Source organism: Lynx canadensis, chromosome A2 (assembly GCF_007474595.2).
Source record: "Lynx canadensis isolate LIC74 chromosome A2, mLynCan4.pri.v2, whole genome shotgun sequence".
NCBI lineage: Eukaryota > Metazoa > Chordata > Mammalia > Carnivora > Felidae > Lynx > Lynx canadensis.
The window spans coordinates 134,746,725-134,770,607 of NC_044304.2; the positions used below are offsets into that span (position 1 = coordinate 134,746,725).

Here is a 23,883-nt window from a genome sequence, read left to right on the forward strand (position 1 = left end):
ATGGGTTTTTTAGTATTTTATTTTATTTTTATTTTTATTTTATTTTATTTTAAGGTTTATTTATTTATTTTGAGAGAGAGAGGGAGAAAGAATCCCAAGCAGGCTCCATGCTGTCCGCGCAGAGCCTGATATGGGGCTCGAACTCATGAACTGTGAGATCATCACCTGAGCCAAAACCAAGAGTCCGACGCTTAACTGACTGAGCCACCCAGGCACCCCATTTTGTAAATAAATGGTAAACACATGTTTAAAGAAAAATTGCTTTTAACTCAGTAGATGATCTAGTTTTAGACTGATAGGGACTCACTCAAAATGATAGTTATAAAGGAAAAAATTATTGAGGAAAACTTGTCAAATTATCACTTTTAAGTATATTCAAAAAAAGGTTAGCTATAACACAGCCTACAATAGTGATCACTTCATCATAAACTATTTAAATATGATAGAGTTCAAAAAAGTATTTTCTTTTTTTTAAAAAAATTTTTTAATGTTTATTTTTGACAGGGGTGGGGTAGGGGCAGAGAGAGAGGGAGACACAGAATCTGAAGCAGGCTCCAGGCTCTGAGCTGCCAGCACAGAGCCTGACGCAGGGCTTGAACCCACGAACTGTGAGATCATGACTTGAGCTGAAGTCAGTCAGTCACTTAACCAACTGAATCACCCAGGTGCCCCCCAATAAAGTGTTTTCTATTCTCATTTTACTCGTAACTCTCAAAAAGACATGGAAGTTTTTTACAGTTATAGGAAACAGTGTCAAGTAATTTTGTAGTTGAAATGGGAAAATGCCCATTAGTTCTTTTTAACTTTACTATTAGTCTCTAAGGCAGTGAACCTTTTTGGTATCACATTCCTTGAGAATCAGGCGAAACTTGATTCCTTGGATTCCTTTTTTCAGAAGAGGATATGTAAATTTTGCATATACAATGCCTTCTAGGGCAGTGGGTATAATAACTGGCCACCCATCAGGATCACCTGGGGAGATTTTGTGAAATACAGGCTTCCAGGTCTCAGTACTCTAGAGATGGATTCAGTAGATCTGGAATAGAACATGAGATCCTCTATTTTTTTCAAAAGCTTTCCAAGCAAATTTAACAGGCATCTAGACTTGGGAAATCTTAACTCTAATGTCTCCTGACTTGATCAGGGAAGAGATAACTATGTGGCATAATGTCCAACATATGGGAATTAAAGGGGATATTGGCAGGGTTCTCAGGTAAACTATAAGATGCCTCATTAAATTTTAATTTAAGATAAACAACAAATAATTTTTAGTGTAGATCTTTCCCATGCAGCTACTGTGCAGTACTGTTTGCTTCTAAATTTAATAGTAACAGATAGCTATTTGTGTGGTGTGTGTGTGTATATGTGCTTCCATGCACTTGCATCGTCTGCTTTTTATACTTTCATCTCCTTCCCCCTGTTGCTCAAGTCTTTTTCAAAAATTTAAATTTGTTGTCAGCTTACTCTTAAAGCTGCTTTGCTGAGGACACATGGAGTTTATGTGCAGCTAGCCCTTCCCGCTTTGTTCTCCTTCCTGAAGAAGGTTTTCGGTCCTCTTCGGCAGTGTAGATATCAGATAAGATTGCACACTTCAATATTCTGTAGTCCAGGAAGCATAGGATGGTAAGGCACCGCTGCTTCATAGAATTGAGCCACAGGTAGTCATCTTTCTGGATATTGTGACTAATCTCTTTCCATCACTGTGGTGATGCTTGGCTTCTACACACAGTAGTCCAGTATGATGTGCAGATGCCACATAACCCATCAGTATTATTTGCTTTGCTTATCATCTGGCCTCTTTATCAAATTGAAGAGTGTGTGGAGAAGCTGATTTCTGTCTGTAGGCTCAGAGTGTAGGCATGTTTTACACAATATAAAGGGCATCAACTCCCCTCTTGCCTGCAGCACCTGAGGAACAGTTTGTGGCAGGTAGCATCCCAGCATTAATGAAATACTTCTTTAACTGTCTGCAATCTGAGATAGCTCTGATCCTAAATGTATACCTGCCAACATTCACAGAGAGAGAGTGGTGCTGGGTAGAAAGCAAGAGATAGTTTTCTATGAGTTTATCAAAATGAATCTTAGCTTTAGTCAGTGAAGAAGATGGTATTCTTTCCTTTCTTAGGTAAAGGATTTGGAGAATTCTCTCTCTTTTTTTTTTTAAGTTTATTTATTTATTTTTGAGAGAGAGAGAAAGAGAGACCTTGTGAGTGCCTGTGGGAGTGGGGCAGACAGAATTCCAAGCAGGCTTCATCCTATCAGTGCAAAGCCAAAATCGTGGCTCAGACCTACCACCATGATATCATGGCCTGCGCTGAAATCAGGAGTGAGTCGTTTAACCTAGTGAGCCACCCAGTTGCTTCTTGGAGAATTCTCTTTAAGAATAGTGGAATCAACTTCCTTTGATACTGAAAGATGAATATCCTTGGGGCGCCTGGGTGGCTCAGTCGGTTAAGCGTCCGACTTTGGCTCAGGTCACGATCTCACGGTCCGTGAGTTCGAGCCCCACGTCGGGCTCTGTGCTGACAGCTCAGAGCCTGGAGCCCATTTCAGATTCTGTGTCTCCCTCTCTCTCTGCCCCTCCCCTGTTCATGCTTTGTCTCTCTCTGTCTCAAAAATAAATAAACGTTAAAAAAAATTTTAAAAAAAAGATGAATATCCTTGTTTTTCCCTTGTCTGAACAGTTTAATTATTTAAAACTGAATTCTGTCCACTTTCTTCAGACATTTGTGAGGATTCTGATCCAGAGAAGGTTGAACAGTCTCAAAAGAGTACCAGGTTGATGGGGTGCCTGGGTGGCTCAGTTGGGTAAGCATCTGACTTGGCAGGTCATGATCTCGCAGGTCATGATCTCACAGCTGTGCTGACAGCTCAGAGCCTGGAGTCTGCTTCACATTCTGTGTCTCCCTCTCTGTCTGTCTGTCTCTCTTTCTCGAAAATAAATAAATATTCAAAACATAATAAAATAAAATTAAAAAAAAGAGTACCAGGTTGGCCTAGTGTTCATTTTTGAGAAAGTCCATTTGACTTTCAGGTCTTCTAATTTGCTTTATCAAAGAACATTTCTCCCTATTTAGTGAACTGATTTAATAAGGATACTAGCAAAGAGTTCTTCATAGGCCACGCAGTAAAAGAGTGGAGGAATATTACCTTAAAGTTGTGGCAGAGTTTCTAATTCATCTTCCATTCCACTGGCCACATCCGCAAGACTTATCCCAATTACTTGATCACTCAGTAGAGTTGCAGAAGATGTTTAATCTACATCATTATTTTCAGCTTTCATCTATAGGTATATAGTTATTCTTAAATAAAATTTGAGTGCTAAGAATTTTAGAGCTCTCTTTTCAAGACACTTGGTTAGCCCCTGAATTTCAGGACTTTATTTGTAAATTTTTTGTTGCCTGTAACAGCACTTTGTTATCTGCAGCCTTTGTCAGGATGGCTCAGACGTTTTCCCTTCTTTTAATGTAAGTATAACTGTCAACCTTTCAGTCTTCCCTTCCATTAGAGGATAGGAAACTAGGTACCACACTTGTAGATTTATGTCTGAAATAAAAATAAGGATCTTTGAAGAATCTCTCTCATGCCCTTCTAATGTTTGGACTATATATATCGGCTTATTTGCTTGCTTAAAATATATTTTAAATAACTGAGTTTCCTGCTTCTTAGCCCCCAGTTATATATCTTAATTTCAGCTTTCCAGTTCAGTGAAATCTTGTTTAAGGCCCCCATTCTTCATTCTGCTTGTGAGGGAGGGATTCCTGCCTTAGGGTTATGTGGATGGCTGAACACACAGCACTTGACGCTGGACAGATGAGATGAACAGCAGTGTATTAATCACATATACTCAACAGCCCAGGAGAAGGGGACACCACACACAATGTAGGTCCACTTGGAAGTTGCACTTGGGAACAGAGTGAACAAGCAAAATCCATGGGATGCAAGTTTTGTAGTATCAAGAGGGTGGAGTGATCCCTGGTTCCCACAGGAGGATGTGATCAACTTGTTTGAATAATTGCCCAGGCTGTCCGGGAACTGAAGCAGGGATAAGCAGGAACTGTGTCTGTTCCCTGTGATAAATAGGGTTATCTGGCTAAGGGACCTTACTAGCAGGAGCAGAGGATGAGAATTTGCACTTAGGCCATTCAAGGCCCTCCTGGTTTTCCCTAGATGTCAAGACACACATAATATCGGTCCTTAACTTTAGGCCTTATACCACAGATCTTAATAGTAGTAACCCTTTATCAGAAGTATTTACTGGGGCTCCTGAGTGGCTCACTTTGAGCGTCTGACTCTTGATTTCAGCTCAGGTCATGATCCCAGGGTCATGGAATCAAGTCCCATGTTGGGCTCCCCGCTGAGTGTGGAGCCTGCTTAAGATTCTCTGTCTCTCTCCCTCTGCCCCTCTCCCCCACTTGCAAGTGCACGCTCTCTCAAATTAGGGGGAAAAAAAAGGATTTACTATGCTGTGCTAAATAATATATCAAAAAATTGTAATAGTATAATTTGATCTTTCAGTTTACCTTTTTTGGTGATCTTCTAATATTTTACAAAGTTTAAGATATTCTGTTATGTGCAATTTTATTACAGTAGATAAAAGATGGCCAAATCGTATGTATGCAGTGATATAGAGGCATGAAAGCCGAGAGTTCTGTTCGAGAGACTGAATGGAGTGCTGGGGCTCCAGTACTGTGTGTATGTGGGATGAGAAAAAGAATGGATAGACTGTAGGAGCTAGAAGGTGGCAGAGTAAAAAAAGGTAGTAGCTATTATTTGAGTGCTTACTCTGTGCCAAGCACTTTTCTAAGTGTGTTAATCTCATTTACTGCAAGTAAGACAACTGAATTTAATTTGCTTATAGTCATACAGGTAGAAGGCAGTAGAGCTATAGTCTTAAGTCCATACAGTCTGATTTTAGCATTTATGCTGTTAACAGTTATATTTTATAGCCTTCAGATAATGGAGAAGCTTTATATGTCATGTTAAGGACTTTGGACTTTATTTTGTTGGCAGTTGGGGAGCCGTTAGATTTAAGGAAGAAACATGGTGAGAATTTGCATTGAAAAACATCAGTCTGGGGCACCTGGGTGCCTCGATCGGTTAAGTGTCCTGACTTGATTTTGGATCAGGTCATGATCCCCCATATTGTGAGATCTTGCCCCACATCAGGCCTGCTCTGACAGTGCTGAGATTATAGGGCCTGCTTGAGATTGTCTCTCTCCCTCTGTCTCTGCCCCTCCCCTCCTCTCTCAAAATAAATAAATATTAAAAACAAAAAAAGAAAGTATCAGTCTGATGGTAGAATGGGAAATGAATATTGAAGAAGAATATGAGATTAGAGGCAGGACTGTTGTAGCAATGCTGAACAAAGATTTGAGCAAGAGAGATAGACACTATTCATGTGACTGAGGGAGGGGGAAAAATGGAATGATTTCTAGGTGGTGCTAGTAATTTTATTTTATTTATTTATTTATTTTTTTAATTTTTTTTTCAACGTTTATTTATTTTTTGGGGGACAGAGAGAGACAGAGCATGAACGGGGGAGGGGCAGAGAGAGAGGGAGACACAGAATTGGAAACAGGCTCCAGGCTCTGAGCCATCAGCCCAGAGCCCGACGCGGGGCTCGAACTCACGGACCGTGAGATCGTGACCTGGCTGAAGTCGGACGCTTAACCGACTGCGCCACCCAGGTGCCCCATAGTAATTTTAAAAGAATAGCAAGGAGTAGGTTAGGGTGAACTGGTCTGAAGTATCTTTGAGACATTTTAATGAAGATTTCTAGTAAATAAGTTATACTTAGAAAAATGCATCTTGATCTTGACAAACGAGTTGGATGTATAGATCTGAGAGCTGTTGTTGTGTGGTGATAAGGGAAGTATTGGACATAGGTGAGATTGCCCAGAGTTTTCTTTTGTTCCCAGCCTGTCTTCAGAACCATCATAGAAAAGTGATGCTGTTCTGGGAGGTAGCTCTGCGAAAAGCCTTGGAGTATATTTCAAAACTTCGTTCACATCCCAATTCTGGACCTCTGTTTTCTTTCATAAATTAAAAGTAGTAACAGCAGTCTCAGAGAGTAATTGTAGATATCATTTTATTTTACCTAACAAAGGTAGGAGTTTCAACGGGTTAAGAAATAATGGTATATTTCATCCCCTTGATTTCCCTGTAAAAAATGGAAGTTTAGAGGGGCACCTGGGTGGCTCAATTGGTTAGTTTGTCTCTTGGTTTTAGGTTCAGGTCATGATCTCACAGTTCGTTAAATTGAGCCCCACGTCAAGCCCCTTTGTCAGTGTCCAGCTCTGTGCTGACAGCAGGAAGCCTGCTTGGGATTTCCCTCTCTCTCTCCCTCTCTCTGCCCCTCCTCCCCTCAAAATAAATAAACTTTTTAAAAAGTGGGAGTTTATAGAAGTTAAAAAAAAAAAAAAACTTGTGTACAGATCATTTGTCTTAGATAAAAGTCTAGATCTTTCACATTCCCACCATGCAGCTGGGAAACCAGCTTTTTCTCCTGGTTTTTGGGATGAGCAGAGTCAAATAGGGAAAGAATGATTTCCAAGTGAGGAGAAAGGATGGCAGTGTGTGGAAGTGAATGCATTACAAAGAACACAGAAATGCCTGGGCATATGCCACCTTTGTATCACTGTAGGGCACAAAGAAACTAACATGTAACATGAAAATGTCTGTGTTCCAGGGCTATTTTTAAGAAAACTAGAGCTATATCAAGGTGCCTGAGTGGCTCATCTGGTTAAGCGTCTGACTTCGACTCAGGTCATGATCTCGCAGTTCATGAGTTTGAGCCCAGCATCAGGCTCTCTGCTTTGGATCCTCTGTCCCCCTCTCTCTGCCCCTCCGCTGTTTGCACACACACACTCTCTCTCTCAAAAAATGAATAATAATTTTAAAAACCTAGAGTTTATACTAATACAAGTATACTTATTGTCTACTGTTACTGTGAATAATAGCTAATATTACTTATTTACCCAAGTTTACATAGCTAATGAGTAGTGGAGATGAAAATCCAGCCTGGTTAGTCTGGCTCCAGAGAGATACACTATACAGCTTCTTTATATTAGCGTAAGTTTTTGTGGTTTTCACTGTAATTTATTTGAAAATTAAGTCTCTGTAGAATTGTAGTAGTGATAACTCTTAAAATTTTTGTCTTATTGAAATACTGTATTTCCTGACTGTTCTCAGTAAATGAGAGTTTATTCTTGCTTATACATTTGTTCAGCTATCTACTGAGTGCAGTGTATAGGGCAGAGGCAGCAGGAATCCTGCCTTGAAAGGAGATTGTTTGGTGATTCAACGAATATTTGAGAGCCTGCTATCTGCCAGACACCATTCATTCTAAGCACTCAGATACAGTATTCCCTCTCTGATTTTCTTTTTCTTTTCCCTCTGAATTTTTTTTTTCTTCCAAACGAAATCAGTGCTAAACAGTGAGGGTTTTGGAAGCATAAGAGATGGAAAGTTAGCTTTTTTTTTTTTAAGTAAGTTCAATAGGAGATTTTAATATGATTTTTTGAGAACAAATTCTAACATATTTGCCTGTGAGATGTCAGATACAGCTATAACATTTGTATAGTTTGGTGCAGTGACTTAGAACTGAAGTGTTAAGATTTTGACTTATTTTACCCTGTATTGTTTACTTGGTCTACCCTCTTCCCTAACATGTCCTACTTCAACAATCCTTATCATTTGAGTCTTCCCTGCAAACAGAAGCTAGTTGATGAAATCTATGTAGAGTTCAAATGTAGACATTTCATTACTGTGGAATTTCTTGGAAAGATGATTTCAGTTTATTCAGTATGAGCATTGAGATTACCTGCTTATGAATTGTGCACTGATAAAGGAAATGAGTAAAGACATTATCTGACCATCAATTTAAGCAAGAATGTCCCAGTATTTTTTAAGGAGATGGAGACAGATGCCCTAGGTGGTATAGATTAATGCCAACATATTAGACTCTGTAATTCAGAATGAAAGCCTAAGGTTCTTAACTTTTGTTTCTTTAAAATTTTACCTTCTTTTTTTTTTTTTACTGTATTTTCTATTAAAAAAGCAAAATGTTAGGGGGCACCTGGCTGGCTTAGTAGGTTGATCATGCAACTCTTGGTCATGGGGACTTGAGCTCAAACCCCATGTTGGGTGTGGAGCCTACTTCAGATAAAGCAAACAATGTTGGGTTTTGTGTACTGTAGCAATAAAAATCAATGTTCAATGTTTGACTCTTTTTTTATTATTTTTTAAAAAAAAAATTTTTTTTTTCAACGTTTATTTATTTTTGGGACAGAGAGAGACAGAGCATGAATGGGGGAGGGGCAGAGAGAGAGGGAGACACAGAATCGGAAACAGGCTCCAGGCTCTGAGCCATCAGCCCAGAGCCTGACACGGGGCTCGAACTCCCGGACTGCGAGATCGTGACCTGGCTGAAGTCGGACGCTTAACCGACTGCGCCACCCAGGCGCCCCGTGTTTGACTCTTAATTAGAAAGTAAGCAAATAGTATTATCATGGTTACTAAGAGTATTTTTACATGTTTTTTTTTTTTTTTTTTAGATCTTATTTATTTTTTAAGTAATCTCTATACCCAACGTGGGGCTTTAACCCCACAACTCCAAGATCAAGAGTCACACGCTCCATTGACCTAGCCAGCCAGTTGCCCCTAAGTTTTTATTTTAATCACCTGGTGCAGGTCATGACATGTGTGCTCCTTAATCTCCATCACCTGTTTTACACCCCTCCACACTGGTAACCATCAGTTTGTTCTTTATAGTTAAGAGTCTGTTTTTTTGGTTTGTCTCGCACTCTTTTTTTTTTTTAATCCCTTTGCTCGTTTGTTTTGTTTCTTAAATTCCACATATGAATGCACTCATGGTATTTGTCTTTCTCTGACTTGACTTATTTCACTTAGTGTGATACTCTCTAGCTCTGTCCATGTTGCTGCAAATGGCAAGATTTCATTCTTTTTTATATTCCATTATATATATATGCCACATCTTGTTTATCCATTCATTGTTTGATGGACACTTGGGCTGCTTTCATATCTTGGTTATTGTAAATAATGCTGCTTTAAACACAGGGGTGCACGCATCCCTTTGAATTAATGGTTTTGGATTCCTTGGGTAAATACCCAGTAGTGCGATTGCTGGTTCATAGGGTACTTCTATTTTTGACTTTTTGAGAAACCTCTGTGCTGCTTTCTTTCCACAGTGGCTGTACCAGTTTGCATTCCCTCCAACACTGCAGGAGAGTTCCTTTTCCTCCATATCCTCATCAATACCTGTTGTTTCTTGTCTTGTTGATTTTAGCTATTCTAACAGGTGTGAAGTAGTATCTCATTGTAGTTTTGATTTGCATTCCCTGAGGACAAGTAACGATGAGAATCTTTTCATGTGTCTGTTGGCCATCTTTATGTCTGGTTACTAAGTTTTAACGTTAACATTTTATACATACATTAAAAAAATAAGATAATACTATCATATGTACAAGAAATTTAAAATTTTTTTAGTTGAGATATAGCTTACCTGCCATAAAATGTACAAGTCTTAAATGTTTGCTTCAGAAATTTTCAGTTTTTTAAAAAGTTTATTTGTATGTTTTTGAGAGGGAGCACACACATGCATGTGGGTGATGCAGAGGGCGTGAGAGAGAATAGCAAGGAGGCTCCGTGCTGTCAGCGCAGTGCCTGACATGGTGTTGGATCTCACAAACCATGAGATCATGACAGCCAAAATCAAGAGTGAGACGCTTAACAGACTGAGCCACCCAGGCGCCCCAAATTTTCACAATTTATATGCAACCACCATTCACTTAAAGAACATTTTCCATCACCAAAAAAGTCCACTCATGCTTCTTTCTAATCAATCCCTGCACCCTTTGCCCAACCATGCTTTAACTTTTGTCACCAAAGATTAGTTTTCCCCGATCTTGGATGTCATGAAAATGGAATCACACAGTGTGTATTTTTTGTGTGTATCTGGCTTCTTTCCACTTAACTTGATTTTGAGATTTATTCATGGTGTTGCTTGCATTAGTACCCCGGTTTATTTATCCATTTTCCTCTTGATGGGCATTTGGGATTATTATGAATAAGGCTGCTATGAACATTCCGGTCTTTTTGTGGACATATGCATTCATTTCTCTTGTGTAAATACCTTATGAGACTGCTGGGTCACAAGAGAAAACTCTTGAAGGTAAGTCATTTTGATGGGTTATACAACAAGTTTTTTGTCATTTGAAAATCTGTATTAAACAGTTAGAGCCCTCCTCAAACAAAATTTGTGTAGATGTTTAATGAAAATTTGAAGTGAAATTAAATACGTTCAGCCATAGGTGAAACATCAAAAAAGTACCCATTCACCTTGTTTTTTATAAGGTCTAAGCTATAACAAATTGTTTTTGAGTCTCCGGAATCATGAGTTGTTTTAAATTATTGTAAACAAACAAAAATGGTGGATAGGGTCATATCTTAATTAGAACTCAGGTTATTAGAATCCTCTAACCCAAATTTGTTTAACTTAATTTTAAGGACACAGTGGCTCATTGTGAATTACAGCAATGTCTAAACAACCATGCTAGAATTTTTATGTATAAAAATGAATTACTCATTACTTCCAGAGACAACCACTGGAACTCTTTAAAAACAAGTTCTTTGTGAGAAGAAATGGGATTTTAATTTAATTTTACATCACTTATGTGATATTTTCTTACTGTTAGCCAGTGTCTTCATAATAACAGGACAGCATCTCTTACTATTGCCTTCTGATATTATTGAATATTCAGAAATTCCTTGAGGAAATTATATTTTTGTAATTACTACCTGAATAATGACTCCTAAATTCATCAGACACATTTTAGAAGTACTTGGAATTTATTAAAGCATGTGACAAGTTTTTCATATCTGTGACTGAAATAAGGGAGTAACCCATATTTTTAAAATATGGTGCATATGTAAGATACTTTCTTCTTCTTTTGTGTTGCTTCACTGGGGAAAAGATGTACATTTTAACAAATAACATTAGGTTGTTTTATTTATCCATATGACAGTGTAATAAAAAAAAAAATGGATCTCCATCCCATATCATACACAAAAATCAGTCCCCAGTGGAGTAAAGACCTAAATGCAAAGAGCAAAATTTTAAAGTAAAAATATATATATATGGGAGGAAATCCCCACAACCTCAGAGTAGAGGAGAAATTTTTTTTCCCACTAAGTACTTGACTGTTTAGGGCTTTCTCTTACATAACTACAGTGCAGTTATCAAAATCAAGAAATTAAACATTGATACAATACTATTTTCTAATCTACAGACCCTATTTATATTTCACCAGTTGCTGATCCAGGATCCAATCTAAGATCACGTTGAATTTTACTGTAATGTCTCTTTAATTTGGAACAATTTCTCAGCATTATCTGTCTTCTGTGACCTTCACACTTGAAGAGTACAGACTGTTTTGTAGACTGCACCTCAATTTTCGTTTGTTTCCTCATGATTAGATTCAGCCTATGAATTTTTGGCTGTAAGAGATATTATGTCCTCAGTATATCCTATTAGGAGGCACATGATATCAGTTTTTCCTCTTACCTATAACTGTGATCATTTGGTAAAGGTGGTGTGTGGCAGGTTTCCTCAATGTAAGTATATAATTAAGTATTTGGAAAGATACTTTTCAGACCATGTAAATGTCCTGTTGTCATTTTATCATACTTTTACCCACAAATTTTAGCATCTATTGATTTGGCATGCAACAGTTATTGCAGTGGTCATCCAAGGTGATTTTTATAATTCAGTCATTCCTTCTACATTCATTAGTTGAAATCTGTTGTAATGAGGAGCTTTCCCTTGTTCATTCATTTCTTTGTGTCAGTGTAGACTCACAGATTCCTATTTTATTCTGTGAGTTAACTACCCATCACTATCATTACTTAATTTGTTATTTGAATTGTGGAATTTCTTTTAAAGGAATAAAGAAAGCTCATAAGAAAAACAACATACAAAAAAATTTTTGACAGTAATACTTTCGTATTATCTTAGACAGTTGATGGGCAGAAGTTATTTTTTTTTTTGCAGGACAAATGTATTCTGACATTTTGGATATTATTTTGAATACACTATTTTCTATATAAGTAACTTTATAGTCATATGTTGTTACCTGCTCTTTTACCAGAAGCACAAAGGAATGGAATATACTTTCTATGTTATGTTTATCTTTTTGTATACATTTTACACAAAATATTATTTGGATCCAAGAGCAAGAAAAGGAAAAATAGAGCTGTTTCAGCTTTTAGCTCAGGTTAATACATTAAGCTCTACATTAGTAGGGTTAACTTTTTAAAACTATCCTTCTTGGTACAGTTGTTACGAAGTTTGCCTGTCAGATGCCAGTGACTAACACAGATAAGAGTTAATCTTCCATCTAGCCAAACTTTCCTCCCCAAAAAAGCCTCCCGAGTCCCCCACCCCTACCAATCTAGAATTGCAGTTTAGAAATACAATGAAATAACTCTTTATTGAATCCGACTCCAATTTAGAAGGACTTGATTTCAAATAATACATGGAAGAAGATGGTGGGTAATGCAGAAGATTTAGCAGAGGGCCTGGGAATGTATCTAATAATTTAATTTACTGGGCTCTTCCAGGAAAGCTATAATATTCCCAAGGGTAAATAGAGTAAAGCTCCATATGTATTAGAAAACCTTTGAGGAAATATGTTTTTTATTATTTTCAGGAATTCATTCTACTCTTGAGAACTCTTGTATGACCTTTTTTCTTTTCTTGGATTTAGAAGTGGTCTAGAATAGTTTTAAAAATTAAAAAAAATGTCAGCTAAGAAAGATGGATTAAGGACATGTTGAGTCTATAACTGTGCTTAGAAGATACCTTGATGATTGAACAATTTCTTAGAAGACAATTAAGCATTTACCGTGGCGGATGTATTTCCTTTCCTTTATCACCTGAGAAATCCAAAAAATCACATTCTTCTTAGTTGGTGAAATTCACAAAGACCAGATTACAAAACTCCAGGCATAGCTGGTATAACCCAAGTTGTGTTTTGGGTTCTCAGACAGCTCCTATGACCTTCCAACCCTTAATGGTACTTCTTTTAATCCACCATTCACTTTAGGTATTGTGAACAGTCGTTAACTTTTTGGTCACTGTGTACTAAGTGCATACATTTAGTGCAATGACAAAGGCAAATACGTCTGTATGAAAAAAAAATTTAGATCATTTTTGCTTTCTTGGTAAAAACTCTAAGTAGAACTGATTAAAACTCTGAATGGTATATGCCTTTTTTTGAAACAACTTAAAATTTCAAAGCTCAACAACTTAGCAATTAGTAAATATGCTATATGTATACTGCTTGCTATTAGTACTTTAATTTTGCCAGTTTTATAAGTCATTAGGGCTGTGAAAAACAATTACCTCAAAATTCTAAATGTTTTTGAAAAATATTGATAAGTTCATCAGCAAGTTACCACAATTTTTATTTGTTGCCTTTAGTAATGATTAAGACTTTGTTTTTAATGCTAACAGCTCCTTATCTTAGTGGAGGGGGTGGCGGGTGCAGAGCAGCTATACAATGAAGAAAATTAAGAAGTTAAGACATTTACATAAACATAATAGATTTCAATGTATGTTTAGCATGCACTGCCTGTTTTAAAATTATTTTTTATATTTTGGCTTTTGATTTTAATAGTAATTTTAAACACTTAGAAGAAAATAATTTTGAAAACACAAAACATAGTAGTATTCCATTGTGTAGAAACACCATCTTTTATTTATACATTCACTCATTTGTGGACTTTTGGGTTTTGGTTTTGAGCATTTGTGAGTAGATTTTTGTATGGACATAGGTTTGCATTTCTCACCTGGAAGTGAGATTGTTTTGTGGTGTGTGCTTTATAAGAAATTGCCGAACTGATTTCCAGGCTGCTTGGTAAAATTTCGCATTGCCACAACCATGTATTAGAGTTCTAGCTCTGCATGCTCACCAGTACTTGGTATAAGCAGTCTTTTTTATTTTAGCCATTCTGTTAGGTATGTAGTAGTGTTTCATGATTTCAGTATTCGTTTCCCTAATGACTTAGGATGTTACACATCCTTTTGTGCATTTATTTGTCTTCCGTATATCCTATGCAGTGAAGTGCCCAAGTCTTTTGCTTACTATTTTCTTTCTGTTCAGTTTTGAGAACTTATATTCTGGATACAAGTCCTTTGTCAGATATGTGATTTGCTAATATTTTCTCCGGTTTGTAGCTTGTCTTTTCCTTCTCTTAACAGTGTCTCTAACTGATCAAAAGGTTTAATTTCAGTGGAGTCCACTTTATCAGTCTTTTTTTTTTTTTAATGGATCATGGTTTCAGTATCATGTCTAAAAATGTTTTGCCTAACCCTAGGTCATGAAGATCTTCTGTTTCTTTTATTTTTTTTTTTAATTCCATGTTTTACATTTAGAGCTGTGATCCATTTTGATGTAATTTTTTTATAAGGTGTGAAGTTTAGGTTGATGTTCATGTTTTTGCTCACGGGTATCTAATTATTTAAATACCATTTGTTGAAAACAAATTCTTTCTTGATTGAATTGTCTTTGCACCTTTATCACAGTTGTTTGGCCATACATATAACATATATATATATATATATATATATATATATATGTGTGTTTTTGGACTCTTAGTTCAGATCCATTGGTAAGTCTTGAAATCAGGTAGCGTGCATTCTCCAACTTTGTTCCTTTTTCAAAGTTATTTTGGCTGTTCTAGTTCATTTGTCTTTACTACTTTGCATTTACTATTAAGGGTGTGAAATAACATTTTATCCTTTTATTTATTTATTTTTTAATTTTTTTAATGTTTATTTTTGAGACAGAAACAGCACAAGCCAGCGTGTGGGGGTGGGGGGGGGGGTGGGGAGGGCCAGAGGGAGACACAGAATCCAAAGCAGGCTCCAGGCTCTGAGCTGTCAGCACAGAGCCTGCCTGACACAGGGGTCAAACTCACAAACCAGGAGGGATATCATGACCTGAGCTAAAGTCAGATGCTTAACTGACTGAGCCACCCAGGTGCCCCTATCCTCTCATTTCTTAGCCAAAATCTATTTTTAATACCATGTGTATGTGTTTGTGGTTATTTTGGTCATCACAGTGGCTTTTTTTTAATTTTTCTTGCATTTGGAGAGGGGTGTCTTAATACATGGCCAAAATTGGCATTCATTACATTCTTTATGCATAGAAAAGTAATAGTACATAAAACATATCAGTGTTAGAATCAGCTTGTTGATATGTATCAGAAAAATCCTGCTTTGGGGCATTTGGGTGGCTCAGTCCATTAAGCATCCAACTTTGGCTCAGGTCATGATCTCGCAGTTCGTGAGTTTGAGGCCCGCATCAGACTCTGTGCTGACAGCTGGGAGCCTGGAGCCTGCTTCAGATTCTGTCTCCCTCTCTCTGCCCCTCCCCCACTTGTTCTCTCTCTCTCTCTCTCTCTCTCTCTCTCTCTCTCTCAAAAAAAAACATTAAAAAGAAGAGAAAAATCCTGATTTGATTTTGATTGGGCCTCCATTGAATCTATAGACTAGTTTGGGAAAAATTGTCATCTTCACATTATTGGGTCTTCCAATCCATGAACATATCTCTCCATTTATTTAGCTCTTCTTTCATTTCTGTCATTAGTATTTTGTGTAGTGTTCAGTACACTAGTCCTGCAGATGTTTTGTTAAATTTACATGTAAATTATTATTGTTTTAGATTCTTCAGGGTTTTTTATTTTAAATAATCATGTTTACTGCAAATACAAAGTTTTGCTTTATTTATGAAATGTCTTCAGTCAGGTCTGTTAAAAACATTTTGAATTTAGACCTTTCTTCCCCTCTTCTTTTATATATTTTTTACTAATTTGTGATTTTACAGAAACATAAATATAGTATATCTATTTTCTTTATTGTACCTAAATGCATCTTATTTCTTCACACATACAACTTTTCTCGATTGATACTTTTTTCCATTTTATTTTAAAAGAAGAATTTGCTTATAAGAAAATGTTTATATGGTAGGTAGCTTTGAATCCTTAAATGCGTTAAATATGTATTTTATCTGCATTTAGCCTGTACATTGTGATTATATTAAATAATTGAAACAGTAACAAAGTTGGTTTGAAGAAGAGTCACTATCTAAAAAAAATTTTTAAGCCATTTTCAGTAGAACTTTGAAATAGTATAATTTTGTGTGTGTGTGTGTGTGTGTGTGTTTTTTGATTATTTTAGCAGAGGCCTATGCCATGAACCATTTATATCTTCATTTCTATTTTAGGTGCGCATAGCAGCAAAATTCATTATTCATGCCCCTCCTGGAGAATTTAATGAGGTGTTTAATGGTGAGTGTTTAATTCATAACACTAAGGCTTGATATATCAAGCACTTTTTTTTTTTTAAGGATGAATTATATAACCAAAATAACAAAACTGGTGTGTGTGGGGTGGGGTATGTAGAAAAATATGTGCTTTCTGAATTACAATGAAAATTTTTGTCAATCTGGATTTTGTAATGGTTAGAATATACTTATGATGTATATGATAATTATGTTTGAGTAAGTTAACCTTAAGAGAGTAATATTAATTTTTTAAAAAGACAAAATTTTAAATACTTTTTTGAAATTGTGAAATGCAGTTTTGTATTTCTTTTAAAGAAAAACTGGGGCGCCTGGGTGGCTCAGTTGAGCATCTGACTTCTGCTCAGGTCATGATCTTGCAGTTCATGGGTTTGAGCCCTGCATCAGGCTCTGTGCTGGCAGCTCAGAACCTGGAGCCTGCTTCGGATTCTGTGTCTCCCTCTCTCTCTGGTTTTCCCCTGCTTGTGCTCTGTCTCTCTCTCAAAAATAAATAACATCAAAAAAAAAAAATTAAAAACCTACTAGAATAATATGAACAGCCAGAACAAACAGAGGAAAAAAGCATCGTTTTACCATGTTCAGAAGATGAGAGCACATATAAAAACTATTTAATTTATATCTTGTAAATTAGTTCACAGCATGCCCTTCTTTAAACCACAGTGGCAAACATTTTTATGATTATACACCCATAGCAGAAGTTTAAACTGTTAAACAGTCCTGGTTACTATTAAAACTGTAACAATAGCTCCTTTTTAACAATAAGAATGACATGGTTGAAAAAGTCACCAGGAAAATGGCCTGTAGTGATCTTACAAAACTTTTCTTAAGCAATTTTAAGAATAAGTTACCGTATCTATTTAAATATATTTGGACTTCACTGTCTTAAATTAAACTAATTTGCCCAGGATTCTTAATTTTATTTTAAAAATACTCTAGTCCAGAGTAAACTATGTGAACATGGTTTTAAAGAAGTTTAATCACTAATTTTCATTCATAGTATAAGATATAATGGAATCTCACCTCAAAAAAGATCAGGTTTGAAAGTCAAAAAATGAGGCAAAAATTGAAAATCCCTTAAATCATCCAAAACTATAATAATACATAATTTAGTGCATACAATTACATATGGTAATTTTTATGCACTTAAAAATTTAACCACTGAGCTACACTTAGAGAAAGAATGGCAAGTCTATACTGTATTCTGTATTCTTTTTAAGATAACTAAAATCTCAAGTAGTGGATTGGGAACTTGGGAGAGAATTCAGAAATATTTCTGCTTCCTGTAGGGTTTAACTTCTGTTTTAAGATGTTAGCCTCTACTTTCCTTAGGTTCAAAAGTTGGCATATAACTTAAATGGATAATGGTGAAACTACACTAAAGTCAGTGGCCCCCATTCTCTTGTACAATTCATAGAAAGTTTTTCACTTAATGTTCTTACCTTGAATAAATGCCCTACAGATTTGTTAATCAGAAAGGTCCTTTTTAAAAGAATGTATGAGTCCTAGAAATTGCTTTTCTAAGTCTCATTGGAAATTGACGTTGGTAAGTTTTGTGTTGAGGCACCGTAAATTTGGGCATTAAGGATAAACCATTCAGTAGGCTTGGGGTGGAGAGTGAGCTATGGAATAAAAGTAGAACATAGTATATTATAGAGGTTTTAAATAAGGAGTATTTTAGAATTAAAAAGGAATTAAATATTTGAGGGAAAAATGTCATGAATTTGATTATTTTCATTGCTATTTTTTTTTTTTTGATAACACCAGTATGATAATTCCAAGAGAAGTGACAAATTTTAGAATTGCCAAGTCATAAAATCTTGTTAGTTTAGTGGTTACCAAATACTATTTCTTAGTCTGGTGTTGCTAAAATCATTGAAACATAAATTTCTGGTCTTCATTGTCAGATACTGATTTGGTAGATCTGGGCTGGTGCTCTTTTTTTTTTTTAAGCCTCGTACTCACCACTTCATGGGTCCAGTGTGTTGCCTGGCTTGGAACCACAGCCTAATCCTTTCTGTAAGAGTAGATTTTATTCAATTTTTTCTATTTTTTCTTCTGTACTTTCCTTATGATAAAAGCAGGACTTTTTTTTCCAGTGTAAAGCTAACTGGATCAAATAGATGTTGCTTTAAAATTTTTTTCACATTTAGAACTGGAAAAGATATACTACCATGCAGTACCACTGTTAATAATTACGTTTTCAGTATTGAACATGAAAGCATCATATTTATCAAATAGAACTCCTCAGTTTGCTTTGTGAGACAGAAGTAACTGTAATTTTAAATGTCTGTATTTTTTAAAATAATTTTTAGGCAGTAGCTTCTATTGTTTAAAATAAGTTAACTTAGAAATCAAATTAGTATTATTTTAGTGGTTAGTGAAAGAGATTTTTTTTTTAATCTATTTTATTTTATTTATTTATTTTTTCAACGTTTTTTATTTATTTTTGGGACAGAGAGAGACAGAGCATGAACGGGGGAGGGGCAGAGACAGAGGGAGACACAGAATCGGAAACAGGGTCCAGGCTCCGAGCCATCAGCCCAGAGCCTGACGCAGGGCTCGAACTCATGGACCGCGAGATCGTGACCTGGCTGAAGTCGGATGTTTAACCGACTGCGCCACCCAGGCGCCCCGAGATTTTTTTTTTTAAATGAGGGCCTGCTACTGAAAAGAGGCATATGAATAGTCAGTATTTTTTCTTTTGGAGTAGCTTTATGATTTATGTAAAAATGATCCATAGACATTCTAAAATGTCCAAAATATAAAAATGAACCTAAAAATGACCCAGAACTCTACCCTCTCATTCTCCAGCATTTGAATGAAATACTTTTTTTTTTTTTTTTTTTCAACGTTTATTTATTTTTGGGACAGAGAGAGACAGAGCATGAACGGGGGAGGGGCAGAGAGAGAGGGAGACGCAGAATCGGAAACAGGCTCCAGGCTCTGAGCCATCAGCCCAGAGCCTGACGCGGGGCTCGAACTCCCGGACCGCGAGATCGTGACCTGGCTGAAGTCGGACGCTTAACCGACTGCGCCACCCAGGCGCCCCTTGAATGAAATACTTAATATCACTTAGTGTAGACACAGATATATAACATTACATTAATAAGATAATACTATACATGCTGAATTTTCCCCTTCCTGTTTATCATGTTATGGATGTATTTCATGTTGATAAATACACATCTACATTTTTTTCACATCTACATTATTTTTAATGGCTGCTCAATTTTACACTGTTTATAAGAACTATATAGTATGCTTATATTATATTTAACCAGTTACTTAATGGAAGATACTTAGGTTAGTTGTGTTATTTTCATTTAATGAAAAGATTAGGGTAACATTGTGGTATGTACTTTATGATAGCAACTGTGTGAAATAGCCAAGTGTGTAGGGAAATAAAGAAAATATAACAGGATTAGAATAGATTTTTTTTGTTTTTTGTTTTTTTTGGGGTTTTTTTTGGTGAGATTATGTGATTTTTTTCCTTATTGTTTTACAAAGTGCTTGGATTTTCCAATAAAAGTATTATTTTTAAAGTTATGTTTTAATGATGAGTGGGCAAATGTCTACATAATAATTGAGTCTAAAATTAGAACAGAATTAAGAATCAATAACCAAAGTGAGATTGCTTCACTATATGCTAATTTGGATGTAAATTTTAAAAAATAAAAAATAAAATTAAAAAAAAAGAGATTGCTAAATCAAATAAAGCAGTTATCCATATTGAACTAAATGCTTTCATCTGTTGTTTGAATATGAGCTGTCTTAGGACAGAAATGTCTACATCTGTGTTCTGTTCACAAGCTGTTTCTTGCTTAATCCCCTTTTCTGTGGAGCAGATTCATTTGAAACTCATGCTGGTGTTATCAAACTGAGATGTGTGTATTTTCTGCAGATCTTACCAGACCATCTTTTTGGTGGAGCTTATCTCCACTTTCTTTGGAAATTACAGTGTGCCTACATTGGCTATTAAAGGTATAAAATAACATGTACAGGTTTCACCTGCTATCTGAAAGTAGAGCATTATGTGAAATCTTTCATAAACTGAAATGGCGTAAAGTGGAGAGACAATTACAATTTGGTAAAAGTGAAAATCCTCCTTGGATTCCATTCAGTTAGTAAAAACAGTTAAAAGCCAAGTGGCTCAGAGTGAACTTTTAGATAGCTGGGGAAATCTGTATTTTTTTTTTTTTTTTTTTTTTTTTAATTTTAAGTAGGCTTCACGCCCAGTGCAGAACCCAACACAGGACTTGAACTCACAACTGTGAGATCAAGACCTGAGCTGAGATCAAGATTTGGACACTTACCCAACCGAGCCATCCAGGCATCCCTGGAAATCTGTATTTTTATTTAATTCTCTTATTCCTAACCAGTATCTTTTAAAAAATAATATGATGGTATGTTTTTATGGTTATTTTGGTCATCAGAGTGAAGTTTTGATCTTGCTTACATGTTAGGGGTAAGAGAAGAGTGGGGAGTGTTGATACATGACTAAAGTAATCTGCATTCATTATATAGAAATTTCAAACATATGGAAATAATAATATAATACATAATACTTGTTTTGCAGATGTTCGGTTACTGCTTAATAATGATAATCTTCTCAGGGAAGGAGCAGCTCAGTAAGTATTACATATTAACATAACTAAGTGACATGATGAGAAAAAATGTTTTAAAGGTGGTTTTTAAGCACTAATTCCTGAAATAGATATTTGTACATAAAGTTTAAATGTACACATGTATTATATGTGTGCACTCAGCTAAAAGAGAAATATTTTTGATCGCAGAGGGACATAGGGACACAATTATAACATAAAATTTTCTGTTCATTGAGTGTTTGGTAGTGGCTTAAATACTTCTACATATATACTACATTTTGGCATTTGCAAGAATGGATAAAATTATTTTAGAAACTTAGAGTTTTGAAATTGTGATTGCTTTTTTATGCAGGTTTTACTATGTGTTTGACCCTAATAGATTTTTGAGAATTAGGAATTTATTTTATCCATAAATACCTAATATAGTACATGACACATATTAAGTAAATAAATATTTACTAAATTTGTGAGTAATTCAAATAACTAGGCAGTTTAAATCGTAATACATAATCTTTGGACCAGTGCCCACAATCATGACTTGCCACAACTGTCTTAGGATTTCAGAGAAATAATTGATTCTCTTCTCTATTCCCATCTCCATTTCCTATGTTAGGCTCACTAACTCCATAATTCATTGGAAAATGATAAAATTAAATGGATTTTTAGGTGCCATACAAAGAGTGTTCAGTGTCCACTCAGGCACCTTTTTTAATCCTGGTATTCTACCAGTGGGGGGAATTTGCTCTTACTCTGTTTTTGTAATGTTTCAAAGCTTTATCAAAAATCTGTCCTTGGGGCGCCTGGGTGGCGCATTCGGTTAAGTGTCCGACTTCGGCCAGGTCACGATCTCGCGGTCCGTGAGTTCGAGCCCCGCGTCAGGCTCTGGGCTGATGGCTCAGAGCCTGGAGCCTGTTTCCAATTCTGTGTCTCCCTCTGTCTCTGCCCCTCCCCCGTTCATGCTCTGTCTCTCTCTGTCCCAAAAATAAATAAACGTAAAAAAAAAAAAAAAATCTGTCCTTTACAGTTAACCCTAATGAAGGTGGAGGTTCAACAGACTTCTAGGCATATCTGATTTTGCTTTTGATTTAATTTCCTGGTTTTTTTAATAGCAATATTTATTTATCTGTTTTTAATCCCAATATAATGAACATACAGTGTTACATTAGTTTTAGGTGTCCGATATAGGATTCAGCAATTCTGTAAATTACTTAGTACTCATTACAGTAAGTGTATTCTTTTTTTTTTTTAATTTATTTTTTATTTTTTTAATTTACATCCAAATTAGTTAGCATATAGTGCAACAATGATTTCAGGAGTAGATTCCTTAATGCCCCTTACCCATCCAGCCCATCCCCCCTCTCACAACCCCTCCCTCTAGCAATCCTCTGTTCTCTATATTTAAGAGTCTCTTATGTTTTGTCCCCCTCCCTGTCTTTATATTATTTTTGCTTCCCTTCCCTTGTGTTCATCTGTCTTAAAGTCCTCATATGAGTGAAGTCATATGATATTTGTTCCTCTCTGACTAATTTCGCTTAGCGTAAGCATAGTTGTAAATGGCAAGATTTCATTCTTTTTGATTGCCAAGTAATACTGCATTGTATATATATATATACCACATCTTTATCCATTCAACCATCAATGGACATTTGGGCTCTTTCCATACTTTGGCTATTGTTGATAGTGCTGCTATAAACGTTGGGGTGCATGTGCCCCTTCAAAACAGCATACCTGTATCCCTTGGATAAATACCTAGTAGTGCTGGGTCATAGGATAGTTCTGTTTTTAATTTTTTGAGGAACCTCCATACGGTTTTCCAGAGCAGCCGCACCAGCTTGCATTCCCACCAGCAGTGCAAAAGAGATCCTCTGTCTCTGCACCCTCAGCAACATCTGTTGTTGCCTGAGTTGTTAATGTTAGCCATTCTGACAGGTGTGAAGTGGTTATCTCATTGTGGTTTTGATTTGTATTTCCTTGATGATGAGTGATGTTGAGCATTTTTTCATGTGACAGTTGGCCATCTGGATGTCTTCTTTAGAGAAGTGCCTATTCATGTCTTTTGCCCATTTCTTCACTGGATTGTTGGTTTTTTGGGTGTTGAGTTTGATAAGTTCTTTATAGATTTTGGATACTAACCCTTTATCTGATTGTTATGTGGTTTGCAGATATCTTCTCCCATTCTGTCGGTTGCCTTTTAATTTTGCTGATTGTTTCCTTCTCGTGCAGAAGTTTTTATTTTTATGAGGTCCCAATAGTTCATTTTTGCTTTTGTTTCCCTTGCCTTTGGAGATGTATTAAGAGGTTGCTGCGGCCAAGATCAAAGAGGTTTTGCCTGCTTTCCCCTCAGGATTTTGATGACTGTCTGTTTTACATTTAGGTGTTTCATCCATTTTGAGTTCATTTTTGTGTATGGTGTAAGAAAGTGGTCCAGTTCATTTTTCTGCATGTCACTGTCCTGGTTTCCCAGCACCACTTGCTGAAGAGGCTGTCTTTATTCTATTGGATATTCTTTCCTGCTTTGTTAAAGATTAGTTGGCCATTCGTCCATTTCTGGGTTCTCTATTCTGTTCCATTGATCTGAGTGTCTGTTTTTGTGCCATACAATAAGTGTGTTCTTAATCCTCTTTACCTATTTCACCGTATTTATTACTTTCTATTCTGAGAAAATGTACATAATATAAAGTTTGCCATTTTAATGATTTTTAGGAATGTGGATCTTTGGCACTGATTGCATTCACATTGTGTAATTGTCACCACTGTCCATCTCCAGAACTTTTAAAATTTTCCCAAACTAAAAGTCCATACCCATTAAACAATAATTTCTCATTCTCCCCTTCCCTCAGTCCCCTGACAACCACCATTCTGTTTTCTGTCTCTATGAATTTGACCTCACT

At 36.2% G+C, this 23,883-nt stretch overlaps 1 protein-coding gene across 1 annotated transcript in view; it reads left to right on the plus strand.

Moving 5' to 3' along the window:
- The window catches only part of CAPZA2 (capping actin protein of muscle Z-line subunit alpha 2), a 60,351-nt gene that overhangs the window by 12,784 nt on the left and 23,684 nt on the right, over window positions 1–23,883 (plus strand). The window contains exons 2-3 of the mRNA XM_030308282.2: window positions 16,311–16,374; window positions 20,965–21,016. Of these exons, the coding sequence (XP_030164142.1) occupies window positions 16,311–16,374; window positions 20,965–21,016 (116 nt within the window). The remainder of the gene's footprint in view (window positions 1–16,310; window positions 16,375–20,964; window positions 21,017–23,883) is intronic.